Here is a 15704-nt window from a genome sequence, read left to right as displayed (position 1 = left end):
AAATATTGATTTTAAGAAAGTTATTGTATCAAATTAATAGGTATAATACCACTTTCTTTTATTGTATAATATAATATTACATTCACGATTATGTCACAACGATGTTAGAACTTCTAATGAGACTTTAAAAATTACGTATAAAAAGTCACATTATATCCTCTATTAACTATAATATTTCTGAATTCTTCTGCTTGATATGCAGAATTTCATTAAAATGTTATAACATTAGTCACCACTCGAAGAATACGCGGACATAATAGAACTATAGAAGGTACAAAAAAACTTATTCGTCAAACTTATGATGTACTGCAATAAAATATTTTTCATCTCTTGTATTTTAGACCAGATATACTATACGATTTCCATGAAGTTATATGCTTGTAAAGTTTTTTTCTAGGATACCAGCAGCAGTAATCAATTGGGGATAGCGTTTTCAATATTTAATGGCGCGTTCAACATACAAGTCAAGTTTTCGAAAGAGGGTGAATATTGCTTCACATTATGATAAGAAGAGCGAGGTAACTGTTCACAGTAATAGTTTTGAACATGGACATTACAGAACCTTCTGGTTACAAAGGTAACACCCACTGTATTAAATTTTTTTATCTCGTTATACACAATCTACATGCCTAATAAAATAATTACTACAAATTTGTTGTATAAATAAATATTATCGTCTGTTTTGCATAAAAAATTGAGATTTTAGATTTCGTATGGGCAGTTGAAATACATCGCGTAAGCTTTGAAATTATGGGTTTATGGCCCAAAGGTGACAAATTTGAAACGAGTAATTTATGGTCAAAACTTCGCGTAGGCATTATTTTAAGTCTAATAACGTTTGTTACCATTATTCCAATGATACATGTGATTATACAAGTATGGGGCAACATGGTACTGGTAGTAGACAATTTACGTATTGTATTTCCTCTGATAATGTCATTAATGAAATACATTATTATACTGTGGAAACGAACAGGTATGTCTAAAATTGTTAAAAGCAAAATGTTTTATATAGTATAGTAACGCAGGTCAAAAAGTTTTGTGGTATTACACTCCCTTACTTCAATGAATTAACTTAATACTTATTGGAATTAATTATAAAATATATATGTAATTTTCATTTTAATTCGAGAGTTCTATAAACATTTAAATAACAAGTCAGTAAGTATAATAATTAACATATGAAACACAGTTGCAAATAATGAATGATTTAAAATTCTAGAATATAAAAGATATAGCTTTATTTATACTTACAGTTCTTTTATCGATTATAAACGTAATGGTGGAAGATTGGATGGCATTCAAATCGAATACAGAGAGAGCCGTGATGATAAAACAAGCACAAACTGCTCGAGTAATCATGGTCATTGGATACTTTATCATGCTAATAGCAATACTTGGAGCTGTAGTGCCAGCTTTTTTTGGCATACAAATGATGTCAGTAACAAATCGTACGGATCAGCACAAGACGTTACTGTTCGAGACATACGACTTATATGATACAGATAAGAGTCCGCAATATGAATTGACGTTCTGTATTCATACTATTTCATTCGTGATTGCAGCTACTGTATTTATGTCGGTAGATAGTTTTTTATTGCTATTAGTTCTTCACATTTGTGGCCAATTAAAAAATTTTAAATGTCGATTAGTTAATATGACGTCATGCAACAACTACAACAAAGTTTTAAATAATATTGTAACATCTCATTTACGTATGATCAGGTATACATTTTTATTACAATAGAAACATAATAACAAAAAAATTTTATCATTAAATTTTCTTCACACATTCTTTAAATTTAAATGTTAAAGTTTTATTTATAGTTTGATACAAATACTAAGTTTTAATACACATACAGTCAAATGATATGTCACATAATAATAATGTATCACATTTTCTATTACTATTTTTTAAAAGAAAGCATAATGTTGATTTGTTAAAAAAATGTATACTAGAAGTAAAATGTTTTTGAAAGCAATAATATGTTATATCAGATTAACAAAATTAATACATGAGAATAGGAGGGTTATGTAATCACATCAATTCTTAGTGCTAAATAATAATTTTTAATTTTTCCAATTTTTATAATTTCAATTGAAATTGCGTGCCACATATTCATCGGACTTGAAACACAGTCATAAAGCCGGAGTAGTCATATTATTATAAAGTATAATAGTCATATTATTATTAAAAATTATAAAAAGTGTAAAAATTATAAATTAAAAATTATTAGTCGGCATCAAAAATCGCTGTAAATGACATAAGCCTTCTAGTGGCATTTTTTGAAAGCAATTCTGTGTTACCTTTACATCAGTTATTTTATCTCATCATTTTGTGCATAGTAGTATTAATATAAAATTATCAAAAAATTAATAATTTATGAGATGTCTCTTATATTGTGCCAAAATATATCAGAATAAAGAATAAAATGTAGTCTGATTTATCTAGTTATTCTGTATGTAAAATAATAAAGTAATCGTAATTTGTTGAAATAAATTGCAAAAATTGCTAAGACTTCATATGTGGGACAGATAGGCGGATTTTAAACACTAGAATCACGAAACATAGGAAACATTAACAGAAACTCGACTCAGCATTCAGTCATCACTGATCACAGAATCAACGTATCACATGAAATGGACTGAAATAAAGTTGAAAGTTTAGACAGAAAAAAAGTACTAAACAAAAGACTGTATACGAAATGATCTATATTCAAAAACAAAAACAGCCGTTAAATTTACAGACAGACCCAAATCTCTTAGACCCGTTTTATACAGAACTGTTTACTAATGCCTAACGTTTCTATCTCTTACTTTTTCCGAATTTACTGTTTATTTATTATAAATTCACTGTCAGCTTCACTGCTTAGTTGTATATAACTGTTCGTTCGATCCACATCGTTAGAATTTTGTATATTCGCTTCATGTATATTACTCCGCCTAATGCTTTGTATACGTTCCTTTATTTTTCCTTAATTTATGCAATTGCAATTACTTAATGTTGTTACGTCGCGTCATTCTTAAGGAAAAATTTATGCACATAATTTTTTATTATATCCATTCAAAAAACTTATACAACGACGCGGACCATAATGTACACTGACTACAATTGTACCGCATCCGTTTCGGCTGTCAATTTTTGTACCTTCGCTACACAAGTCTGATTATCATCGCATATGGATTAATAAGCTTACTGTGGATGATCCAAACCAAAGAATCAAAACGTCTAATTGTTTAATAATTGTTTGTTAATTAAATTAAATTAATTCTCACACAAACGTCTTATGTTAGCTCCTATGGCATTTATTCATAATATGAATTTATTTCTTCAGAACCTTTTCTATTTTATATTACTTATAAACTATTGAATTTTCGACAACTTTACCTTAATACTTTACACGCAGAATAACTAAAGAAATCAGATGGTATGAAGGTAAACAGACAATTCCATTTCAAAAATAACGATAATCTAATTTTTGACACCTCTACTAAAAAGAAAAAAAAAGAAAAAAAAACGCGACTAAAATACGACTCCTCCGAAATCTTTCCACTTTAATTTTGAACATTTTTTGGAATTATCAATAATTTCGGTAAAAACTGAATTGATTGGATGGCTATATAATTACAAAGAATACACACGTACATACATACATACGTATGTATGTATACATATATCCAGATAGCCACGCAGTCTTTGACACCAGAAGAGAAATACTTACTACTATAAGTTTCCTTTTGATTGCAATCACGTTGCTAATAATAGAGATACTGATCTCTTTAGGATAACCTGAAGACAATCGGATGGAAACTACTTTCTAAGTAGCAAAAAGACAACAACATACGGATCTTATTAGTATAAAATTTTTCTAATTTGTTATAAATAATTAGTAACAATAATACATTGGCGATATTGTTATAAATAAAATCAAAAGAAGCTTTCTTAAATAAATATCTCTTATGGAAATAAAATTACATAAATATTAAAAAATTATTAGTAAAACTATTTGATTAAGTTAGGATTTTTTCGTGAATTAATAAAATCTATTAGTTTAATAGTAGGACTATTCCAGATGTCAATTAAATTTAACTATTAAAGGATTAGTTGAATCCAATAATTACTACACTATTTCAAAATAACAATTGATTTTCAGTAATTACTTTTGTAATGGTGATTATTAAGCAAAAACATTCAAATATATATATATATATATTACATAGTAAAATTAATTTGTATTTCTATTTTATAGAGGTTTAAACAGAAATACACTTTTATATGTATGATATTATATATTTTAATCAAAAATTCTGTAAATGGTAAAAATATAAAGAAAAGTATCTAATATGTCAGCCAGCTATATAGGCAGTGTTGTTACTCTGCGTGCTTGAATTACAAAATTACCATTATTATACTGATAATTATTTTATGCACAATAATAAGAAAGTTTATTGTTAATACTTCAACTACCAATACGAAAAATCCTTTTCCGTTTAAAACTATTAAACAGTTTCAAATAGTCATTATTGTGGAGAATTCAACTACTAAAAAGTAAAAACCATACATATAAACTATTGAAAGTAGTATGCTGTAGTGCATCATTGCAAATAATTTGATTAATTAAGTCAATAACCACTTAATAAAAAAACTATTAAAAAATGATTATTGCAAATAATCTGATTTGCAATCAACAATCACTACGGTAAAAAACTGAGAAATTATTACTGCAAACAATTTAATGAAACCAATGACCCACTTAAAAACTATTAAAAAAAGATTATTGCAAACAATCCGTTTATTAGATGATACATAATCGCTTTAGAAAATGAATAATCACTATTAGAAGCTAATAGTAATTATTGGCTTTCCAATAATTTATTTCCATAAGGGATGCAACTCAAAAATATACTTTTACCAAATTGATAGTAATATGAGGGAACTTGCTGGGTATGTAGGTATTGATTAGTGAGAAAAAGATAAGGTAAATATAATGAAAAATGTACTACATGAGCTAGAAAATAATCTTATAATAATTGAATAACTATTTAATATTAAGTTTTTCTACATTTCATTTTCGTCAATTGTTGACTGCTTTTTAATATATCAAGTTGTGTATCTGACTAAATTTTATTGATTTTCACTTAATTACAGTTTGTTTAACTAAATTTACACAATCCTAAAATTTAGTTGTTTCCGTTCTAAAACTTTTTTTCAATGTAGTACACTGATAGAGAATATCCTGCAATATCCTAGGCACTCAGTTACTGTCTATACGGCACTCGTGGACAGAAGACTATTCGGCACAGCTACTGACTGTATGGCGAGATATTTGAAAACGTTACATAGTACGAGTTATTGTCGTACACAAAAGTCTTAGCGCATAATCTACTCTCTGTAAATGCAGTAGATAAATTTTCCAATTTTTTATCTATTTGGCGTAGCTTGAAGCAGTTTACCTGGCAAAAATACGTTTTCCATTTCCCCAGTTATTATTTAATAATAATAGATCAACCTTTAGGTATACTTTTTAATCAATTGAAATAATCATTTTTTCTATTTTTCTTTAAATTTTGTGCATTTTCGTGCTCTGCGATCAAAGCGTTACATCTTGATTAAGATTCTATGTAGTTTTAATTCTCAATTATTAAATAGAAATAATATAAATATTCAGAAACTGTCTAAAGTATGAAGTTTCCATCAGGGTACCGCATGTAACGCTTTATTCTATATTTTTGTGACAATCTCATTAAATAAGTTTTATTTTTACAGATTTGCCGATAATATCGAAAATACGTACAATTTAATAATGTTAATTGTGTTACTTCACTTCGTTATAGTATTTTGCCTAAGCGGGTTCTGTTTAATATTGTAAGATTTAATGAATCTTATCTATCATTGTCAAAAAATATTTTATTGCATATTCATAACATTTTAATTTTTTTGATAACTTATACGTTTAATTTCTGATTTACAGAGAAATGGATGAAGTCATTACGGCAAAAATTTATTTTTCGATTGTTATGCTTATAATTTTATTAATGAATACTTTTTTGTACTGTGGTGCAGGAGAACTTCTAACGGAACAAGTAAATAATACCAACTAAATTATAACTATAATGTGCACAATTACAAATTAAAATCTTTTTTATTTTATAGTAAATAATTTTCATTCATTAATATATTTTAAAGAATATAAACTCCATATAAGTCTGATAAAGTCGTGATGTCAGTTTCTTAAATATTAAAGTAATTCTAAAAAAAAGCAATTAAAAATTTGATATGTCCAATATATATGTATTTTTTAAAGGATTTACAATTAACATTAACAAAAATCCGAATTCACACAAATAAGAGCCGATTATAATTCTTTGGCTGACTAAATGTAAACTAACTTTATTAGATCTTTACGAATTAAAATTTAAAAATAATTTTTGATAAAATGACTTAAGAATGATTCATTATGCAGAGCTAATGAGAATATAAGTGCGATTATCGGGCGCAAGTTACAGTTTTTTTTTTTGTTTAATTGTATGAAGGTTTCTGATCTAAAACAACGTGCGCTCCTAAAACCGCACCTACACTTCTTGCATCATGTTGCGCCATTTGATATTGCCAAAAATAAGATTTTTAAATTTAATCAATATGTCAGTTAATATATTTCTGTATATGTATTCTTGAAGTGTAATGCAGTATATCGTGCAATGTGCAATCTTGAATGGTACAAATTGGAATCAAGAAAAGCAAAAAATCTTATTTTATTAATGATTCGAGCACGCCATCCTGTTTGCATTACTGCAGGAAAGATTATTCCACTAACAATGGCTACTTTTTCCAGCGTAAGAATGTTTAAAATCTATGTTTTAATTTTTATTCTTTGATAAGAATAGAAATATCTATCAGTTTTGAGAAGTTCTTTTTTTATTGGTTCCTAATGTCTGTAAATAAAAAAGTAATTCTTTTTAGGTATTAAAAACATCATGTGGATATATAACCTTTCTATTGGCGAAACGTGGTTAAAGATTAAGATCATATATTAATATTTACGTATCACAAAAAAATAAGTGTATATTCAACTAAATAATTACTAATCACAAGTAGGTCGTAGTATATAGTATTAACAATTATTGCAATAAAAATTTGTTTTGCTTATTACTAAATTTGCTATTTATTATAAACTATATTATGTAATTTGTAACGTGACATTTCTATTGTCTCTAATAGAAATGCTTTGATAGAATTTGATGTGTTTGTGTTTACGTATCAAGCAGACGACCAAACTGAGGCTTAAAGGGATTCTGAAATCTTTCTTCTTTTATCAATTAAACAGATCAATTTTGTGACAACTACTCGTACGTATTACTTTTACAAATTTAGAGGTTCTATTCCTGAATTAACATATATGCAATAATGCATGTTACTTAATTAAGACCTATTTTATATTAGATAAATATGGTGTCCAAAGCTGACAAATTATGATAATTTTACTGCTAATATAAAGTTTGTATTAAATGTATTACAAACCTTCAGTACTGCATCTTATATGAAAAAGGTTGTGTACGTACACATGTCTGCACATATTTTATAATATTTATCTTTCTCCAAACTAATAAACAAATTTGAAACAAAACCATTTATTTCTTAAAGAGTTATTCTTTTTTTTAATTTATTCCTGTTATGAGCCATATCATTCCTGTTTCTCTTGATACTTTATGCAGTGTCGCTACGTATTTTCATATATAATAATTGTAATATACTAAACATCAACTTTAAATTCAAGATCTATTAAACTATTAAAGAACAAATTAATGAACATAATTATAAATTTCATTTAAAATATTGATTTTAAAAAAGTTATTGTACCAAATTTAAATTAATACCTATAATATCACAGTCTTCTAGTGTATAATATAACATTCATTTATGTGTTATAACGATGGCATAACTTTAAATGAGACTTTTAAAATTACGTACAAAAAAAGTCACATTATATCCTCTATTAACTATAATATTTCTGAATTCTTCTGCTTGATATGTAGAATTTCATTAAAATGTTATAACATTAGTCACCACTCGAAGAATACGCGGACATAATAGAACTATAAAAGGTACAAAAAAACTTATTCGTCAAAATGATGTACTGCAATAAAATATTTTTCATCTCTTGTATTTTAGACCAGATATACTATACGGTTTTCATGAAGTTATATGCTTGCAAAGTTTTTTTCTGGGATACCAACAGCAGTAATCAATTGGAGATAGCGTTTTTAATATTTAATGGCGCGTTCAACATACAGGTCGAGTTTCCGAAAGAGGGTGAATATTGCTTCACATTATAATAGGAAGAGCGAGATAACTGGCCACAGTAATAGTTTTGAACATGCACATTATAGAACCTTCAGGTTACAAAGGTAACAGACACTGTATTAAATTTTTTTCATCTCGTTATACACAATCTACTGCCTAATACATTAATTAATATAAATTTGTTGTATAAATAAATATTATTGTCTGTTTTGCATAAAAAATAAAAATTTTAGATTTTGTGTGGGCCGTTGAAATACATCGCTTAGGCTTTGAAATAATGGGTTTATGGCCCAAAAATGACAAATTTGATACAAGTAATTTATGGTTAAAACTTCGCGTAGGCATTTTTTTAAGTTTAATAGTATTTGTTATTATTATTCCAATGATACTTACGGTTATACAAGTGTGGGGCAACTTGGTACTGGTAGTAGACAATTTACGTATTGCACTTTCTTTGACAATGTCATTAATAAAATACATTATTCTACTGTGGAAAAGAACAGGTATGTCTAAAATTATTTAAAGCAAAATGTTTTATATAGTATACTAACGCACGTCAAGAAATTTTGTGACATTACACTTCCTTACTTCGATGAATTAGCTTAATACTTATTGGAATTAATTATAAAATACATATATAATTTTCGTTTTAATTCGAGAGTTCTATAAACATTTAAATAACAAGTCAGTTAGTACAATAATTTACATATATTACACAGTTACTAATAATAAATGAGTAAAAATTTTGGAATATAAGAAGAATAGCTTTATTTATACTTACAGTGCTTCTGTCGATTATAAATGTAATGGCGGAAGATTGGATGGCATTCAAATCGAATACAGAGAGAACCGTGATGATAAAACAAGCACAAACTGCTCGAGTAATCATGGTCATTGGATACTTTATCATGATAATAGGAATTCTTGGAGCAGTAGTTCCAGCTTTTTTTGGCATGCAAATGATGTCAACAACAAATCGTACGGATCAGCACAAAACGTTACTGTTCGTGACATACGACTTATATGATACAGATAAGAGTCCGCAGTATGAATTGACGTTCTGTATTCATACTATATCATTCGTGATTGGAGCTCTTGCATTTATGTCCGTAGATTGTTTTTTATTGCTATTAGTTCTTCACATTTGTGGCCAGTTAAAAAACTTTAGACGTCGATTAGTTAATATGACGTCATGCAAGAACTACAACGAAATTTTAAATAATATTGTAACATCTCATTTACGTATGATCAGGTATATACTTTTAATACAACAATAGTAACATAATAACAAAAAGAACTTTATAATTAAATTTTTTTCACACGTACTTTAAATTTAAATGTTAAAGTTTTATTTATAGTTTGACACAAATACTGAGTTTTAATACACATACAGTCAAATAATATGTCACATAATACTACATTTTCTATTTCTATTTTTTAAAAGAAAGCATAGTGTTGATTTGTTAAAAAAATGTATACAAGTACAATGTTTTTAAAAGCAATAATACGTTATATCAGATTAACGAAAATATTAAACATAAGGCTGGAAAGCTTATGTAATCACATCGATTTTTGGTGTCAAAAAATAATTTTTAATTTTTCCAGTTTTTATAATTTTCAACTGAAGCTGCGCACCGCGTATTCATCGAACTTAAGAGGGAGTCATAAAGTCGGAATAGTCATATTATTACGAAGTATAATAGTCATATTATTATTGGTAATTACAAAAATTGTAAAAACGTAAAATTAAAAATTATTATTCGGCACCAAAAATCGCTGTGAATGACATAAGCCTTTTAATCGCATTTTTTGAAGGTAATTCTGTGTTACTTTCACATCAGTTATTTCATCTCATCATTTTGTGCATAGTAGTATTAATATAAAATTATCAAAAAAATTAATAGTTTATAAGATGTCTCTTATTTTGTGCCAAAATATATCAGAATAAAGTATAAACGTGGTCCAATTTCTCTAGTTATTCTGTATGTAAAATATTAAGTAAAGTTATCATAATTTATTGAAATAAATTGCAAAGATTGCGAAACCTCATATGTAAAACAAACAGGCATTTTAAACACTAGTATCATGGAACGTAGAAAATATTAACAGAAACTCAACTCAGCATTCCGTCATCACTAATCACAGAATCAACTTATCACATGAAATGGACTGGAATAAAATTGAAAGTTTAGAGAAAGACCGAGAAAAAGTTTTAAACAAAAGACTTGTATCTGAAATGATTTATATCCAAACACAAAACCAGTTAAATTTACAGACAGACACAGATCTCTTAGATCTAATCTTAATCTTAATTTAATCTACTTTGTAAATGCAGTAGATAAATTTTCTAATTTTTAATGTATTTGCCATAGCTTGGACCGTAGCTTGAAGCAGTTTACATGGTCAAAATACGTTTTCCACTTCCCCGTTATTATTTAATTCTAATAGATTAACCTTTAGATATACTTTTTAATTAATTGAATTGTTCATTATTTTTCTTATTTTTCTTTAAATTTTGGGCATTTTCGTGCCCTGCGATCAAAGCGTTACATCTTAATTATCATTCTATGTGGTTTTATTTCTCAATTACACTAAACAAAAATAATATTCAGAAACTGTCTAAAGTATAAGATTTCTATCAGGGTACCGCATGTAAGGCTTTATTTTTAAGTAATAATCTTCTTAAATAATTTTTATTTTTACAGATTTGCCGATAATATCGAAAATACGTACACTTTGATAATGTTAATTGTGGTACTTCACTTCGTTATAGTATTTTGCCTAAGCGGGTTCTGTTTAATATTGTAAGATTTAATGAATCATTGTCAAAAAATATTTTATTGCACATTCATAACTTTTTGATTTTTTTTATAACTTATACGTTTATTTTCTAATTCGCAGAGAAATGGATGAAGGCACTACGGCAAAAATTTGTTTTTCGATTATTATGCTTATAGTCTTATTAATGAATACTTTTTTGTACTGTGGTGCAGGAGAACTTTTAACGGAACAAGTAAATAATACCAACTAAATTATAACTATAATGTGCACAATTACAAATTAAAATCTATTTTATTTTATAGTAAATAATTTACATTCATTAATATACTTTAAAGACTAATATAAAGTCCACATAATTCTGATAAAGTCGTGATGTCAGTTTGTTAAATATTGAAATAATTAAAAAAAAAAGCAATTAAAAACTTGATATGTCATACACACACGCACACGCGCGCACACACACACGCACGCACGCACGCACGCACGCACGCACGCACGCATGTGTGTGTGTGTGTGTGTGTGTGTATGTGTGTATTTTATGAAGGACTTACAATTAACATTAACAAAAATCCGAATTTACGCAAATAAGAGCCAATTATAATTTTTTGACTCACTAAATGTAAACTAACATTATTAGATCTTTATGAATTAACTTTTGAAAATAATTTTTGATAAAATGACATATAAGCATAAATTATCATGCAAAGTAAATGAGAATATAAATGCAACTATAGGGCGCAAATTATTTTAGTTTATTTTGTTTAATTATACGAAGGCTTTTGATCTAAAAGAACGTGCGCTCCTAAAACCGCGCCTACACTTCCTACATCATGTTGCATCATTTGATATTGCCGAAAATGAGATTTGTGAATTTAAATAATATGTCAGTTAATATATTTTTGTATACGTATTCTTAAGTGTAATGCAGTATATCGTGCAATGTGCAATCTTGAATGGTACAAATTGGAATCAAGAAAAGCGAGAAATCTTATTTTATTAATGATTCGAGCACGCCATCCTGTTTGCATTACTGCAGGAAAGATTATTCCATTAACAATGGCTACTTTTTCCAGCGTAAGAATATTTAAAATTTATGTTTTAATTTTTATTCTTTGATAAGAATAGAAATATTTATCAATTTTGAGAAAAGTTTTTTTTTATTGGTTCGTATTGTCTGTAAATAAAAATGTAATTATTTTTAGGTATTAAAAACATCATGTGGATATATAACATTTTTATTGGCGAAACGTGATTAAAGATTAAGACAATATATTAATATTTACGTATCACAAAGAAATAAATGTATATTCAACTGAATAATTACTAATTACAAGTAGGTGGTAGTATATTGTATTGACAATTATTGCAATAGAAATTTGTTTTGCTTATTATTACATTTGCTATTTATTATAAACTATATTATGTAATTTGTAATGTAACGACATTTTTATTGCCTCTAATAGAAATGCTTTGATAGAATTTGATGTTTGTGCTTACGTGTCAAGCAGACGACGAAACTGAGGCTTAAAAAGATTCTGAAATCTTTCTTCTTTTACCGATTAAACAAATCAATTTTGTGACAACTTCTCGTACGTATTACTTTTGCACATTTGGAAACTTTATTTCTGAATTAAAATATATGCAATAATGCATGTTGCTTAATTAAAACCTATTTTATATTAGATAAATATGGTGTCCAAAGCTGTCAAATCATAATAATTTTACTAATGTAATGTTTGTATTAAATGTATTACAGACTTTCAGTACTGCATTTTATTAAAAAGCTTGTGTACGTATGTACATATGTTTGCACATATTACACAATATTTATCTTTCTTCTAACTAATACATAATTTTAAAACAAAACAATGTACGTTTTAAAAAGCCATTTTTTTTAGTTTATTCATGTGATGAGCCATATCATTCCTATTCCTCTTGATCCTTTATGGAGTGTCGATACATATTTTCGCAAATAATATTCATTGTAATATACTAAATATATGTCAACTTTGAATTTAAGATCTATTAAATTATTAAAGAACAAATTATGAATATAATCACAAGTTTCACTTAAAATATTGATTTTAAAAAAGTTATTGTATCAAATTTAAATTAAAGCTATAATATCACAGTCTTCTATTGTATAATATTACATTCACTTATGTGTCATAACAATGTCATAACTTTAAATGAGACTTTTAAAATTACTTTAAAATTACTTACAAAAAAATCCTCTATTGACTATAACATTTCTGAATTCTTCTGCTTGATATGCAGAATTTTATTAAAATGTTATAACATTATTCACCACTCGAAGAATACGCGGACATAATAGAACTACAGAAGGTACAAAAAAAACTTATTCGTCAAACTTATGATGTATTGCAATATAATATTTTTTATTTTTTGTATTTTAGACCAGATATGTATGGTTTCCATGAAGTTATATGCTTGCAAAGTTTTTTCCTGGGATACCAACAGCAGTAATCAATTGGGGATAGCGTTTTCAATATCGAATGGTGCGTTCAACATACAGGTCCGAAGGATCCTAATTGCCTACAAATCGATTGCCTACAGCGTCGATTGCCAACATCCCAATTGCTTACAAGACAAAATACACACAAGTAATACTGCCTACAGATCGATACAAGCCTTATTGCATACAAATAAAAAATGAAAAATTAACGTCAGAAGCAAGTATTTTATAGCAAAGTACATTAAAATAAAATGTTATTTTTTGTATATATTGATTATTTTCTATAAATAGCCAATGTAATCAAAATATTATAGCAAGAAGTTCTTGAGAAATGAAGTAAAATAATTATTTGTAAATCTTTATTTTAAATAATAGTTTTTAAAATATAGGATTTCTTTCTTTGTATGCCTTAAGCTTGTCATCAGCGCGTAAGAGTGATCTCTTTTGCATATATCACTAGATATAAGTTTAAAGCTAACCAATCACAGACTGCGTTTAGACTTTAGACGATCGCATGTTTGAGTTGCGTGTATGTACAGTACAGTAGTACTCTCCTGGAGAAAATGGCAAAATAGCCAATGAGAGAAGACCATCTAATTCCATTGGCTATTATGCTACTTTTATATACAAAAGTTATTTGAAAGTTTACACAAGAATAGGCCCCCAGATGCTTTACCGCTCATTGAACGGCTAAGGCTGTGTTTCGTTGTTACTGGCAGTACTGAAATTTTATAGTTCACCTCACATATACTATACATTTTCAGTATTGGCAGTCAATATCAAAACATAGCCTATGTAGCATTTGGAGATGATTGGTTCATACCTTTGAATCCGACCAATCATCTTAAATTGTTTATTGTAATTAATTAAGAATGGGGTGTGTGAAGTTGGCACCCCTATGGTACACAATCATAGTTTCGTTCAGAGTTCTGGATTATTTATAACAAAAGGAAGAGTTCTTGATAGTTTTTACAAATAGTTCTGCTATTATAACAAAAAAAAAAAATGAATTTTGAAAAATGGGGGTGCTTCACACCCAAAAGTAGCACCGCATAGTTCTGAATAATTAATTTGATGCTTTTTAAAGAGTACTAAAGTTCTCCATATAAAAAAAACTTTTTCGATTAAAAGAAAAAAAAAATAAAAAAAAATTAAAAAATGCATTTTAAGTCCGAATAATTCTGAATAGCGCATACGATTCCTTTCGATGAGTTCTAGAGTTCTCCATACATTTTAGAAACAGATCTGCTCAAAAAAGTAAAAAAAATCGCAATTGAATTCTCGAAAGTGGTATCAAAAAAATGATAGAAACTTCAACTATCAGTTTTACATAATTTTCTCATTAAGATTTTTGATAGAACTCTGCAACGCCTATTCAGAACTTTCAACAAAACTCTCAGAACTCTTAAAAAATTTTTTCACGATGTCGACCTTGTATTTTTGAAGTACGGAAAAATTTTTTTAAGAGTTCTGATAGTTCTGTTGAGAGTTCTGAGTAGTCCTCGATGAGTTCTATTAAAAATCCTAATGACAAAAATCTGTAGGATTGAAAACGAAAATGTTACGGACGATCGCAGATGTGTATTTTATATTTTATATTTTCCGAGTGCAAAAAATTTTTTAAGAGTTCTGATAGGTCTGTTTAGAGTTCCAGGTAGTTCCCGATGAGGGAACTTTTCTATCAAAAATTGTTTGGGTCAATATGATCCAAGACTCATTATTTTATATATTTACGAAGATATAAAAGCAAAACAGACTGTTAAAACTTTTATTAATTAAAATTCAAACATAAATAACAAAAAATAAATAAATAATATATCCATCAAAAAATAAAGAAAAACATTTTTTATAAGTTGATACAATTTGGACAAAAATAACTTGTGTGTGACTTACAAATGTGTTTTTTACAATAACTACCTTATACACACATACAATATTCGTTTTGTTATCTTTGCTTGATAAACAAAATTTGAATTTATGTTGTAAAACACAATTCTTGGCAAGCGTTTGTTTTTCTTCTATTACAAAATTTTTCGTAAAGATTAGACAAAACAGGAGCATGCTGAGCTTTTAATATTATATAATTTCTTATACCAATTACAAATTTAATATTACACTATTAACCCCTCAATACACATAGACAAA

General features: G+C 27.4%; 2 protein-coding genes and 1 long non-coding RNA gene across 8 annotated transcripts in view; 2 read left to right on the top strand and 1 right to left on the bottom strand.

The window, feature by feature from the left end:
• LOC120358255 overlaps window positions 1–15704 on the bottom strand; it is an 84364-nt gene that overhangs the window by 66523 nt on the left and 2137 nt on the right. The window lies entirely within an intron of this gene.
• LOC113003679 (odorant receptor 43a-like) lies at window positions 70–7625 on the top strand. Of its 4 annotated transcripts, none has more exons than XM_039451853.1 (9): window positions 70–577; window positions 707–976; window positions 1257–1725; window positions 5768–5866; window positions 5973–6084; window positions 6679–6834; window positions 6962–7092; window positions 7234–7347; window positions 7442–7625. In XM_039451853.1, the coding sequence occupies exons 1-7, from the start codon at window positions 547–549 to the stop codon at window positions 7013–7015; spliced, it is 1191 nt and encodes a 396-aa protein (XP_039307787.1). In that variant the 5' UTR covers window positions 70–546; the 3' UTR covers window positions 7016–7092; window positions 7234–7347; window positions 7442–7625. The 4 variants fall into 4 exon arrangements, with proteins under 4 accessions (XP_039307787.1, XP_039307785.1, XP_039307788.1 ...); XM_039451851.1 differs by having other exon boundaries at window positions 7220–7347; XM_039451854.1 differs by having other exon boundaries at window positions 700–976; window positions 7220–7347.
• Window positions 7948–13622, top strand: LOC105193977 (odorant receptor 43a-like). Of its 3 annotated transcripts, none has more exons than XM_039451860.1 (9): window positions 7948–8406; window positions 8536–8805; window positions 9086–9554; window positions 11008–11106; window positions 11204–11315; window positions 12002–12157; window positions 12286–12416; window positions 12547–13429; window positions 13501–13622. In XM_039451860.1, exons 1-7 carry the CDS (start codon window positions 8376–8378, stop codon window positions 12337–12339), a joined length of 1191 nt encoding a protein of 396 aa, XP_039307794.1. In that variant the 5' UTR covers window positions 7948–8375; the 3' UTR covers window positions 12340–12416; window positions 12547–13429; window positions 13501–13622. The 3 variants fall into 3 exon arrangements, with proteins under 3 accessions (XP_039307794.1, XP_039307795.1, XP_039307796.1); XM_039451861.1 differs by lacking the exon at window positions 13501–13622 and having other exon boundaries at window positions 7948–8103; window positions 8171–8406; window positions 12547–13441; XM_039451862.1 differs by lacking the exon at window positions 13501–13622 and having other exon boundaries at window positions 12561–13441.

The sequence above is a fragment of the Solenopsis invicta genome, chromosome 7, assembly GCF_016802725.1.
Source record: "Solenopsis invicta isolate M01_SB chromosome 7, UNIL_Sinv_3.0, whole genome shotgun sequence".
Classification (NCBI taxonomy): Eukaryota; Metazoa; Arthropoda; class Insecta; order Hymenoptera; family Formicidae; genus Solenopsis; species Solenopsis invicta.
This window is presented reverse-complemented; position numbering and strand designations above follow the sequence as displayed.

What these genes read in the sequence shown, in the direction of transcription:
- LOC105193977 (XM_039451860.1), top strand. Translation starts at nt 8,376, where the DNA reads ATGCACATTATAGAACCTTCAGGTTACAAAG. An exon ending in AGCGGGTTCTGTTTAATATT is followed by an intron (nt 11,107 to 11,203) that starts GTAAGATTTAAT and finishes TCTAATTCGCAG; the next exon opens with AGAAATGGATGAAGGCACTA. An exon ending in CAATGGCTACTTTTTCCAGC is followed by an intron (nt 12,158 to 12,285) that starts GTAAGAATATTT and finishes AATTATTTTTAG; the next exon opens with GTATTAAAAACATCATGTGG.
- LOC113003679 (XM_039451853.1), top strand. Translation starts at nt 547, where the DNA reads ATGGACATTACAGAACCTTCTGGTTACAAAG. An exon ending in TATACTGTGGAAACGAACAG is followed by an intron (nt 977 to 1,256) that starts GTATGTCTAAAA and finishes TTATACTTACAG; the next exon opens with TTCTTTTATCGATTATAAAC. An exon ending in GAGAACTTCTAACGGAACAA is followed by an intron (nt 6,085 to 6,678) that starts GTAAATAATACC and finishes GTATTCTTGAAG; the next exon opens with TGTAATGCAGTATATCGTGC.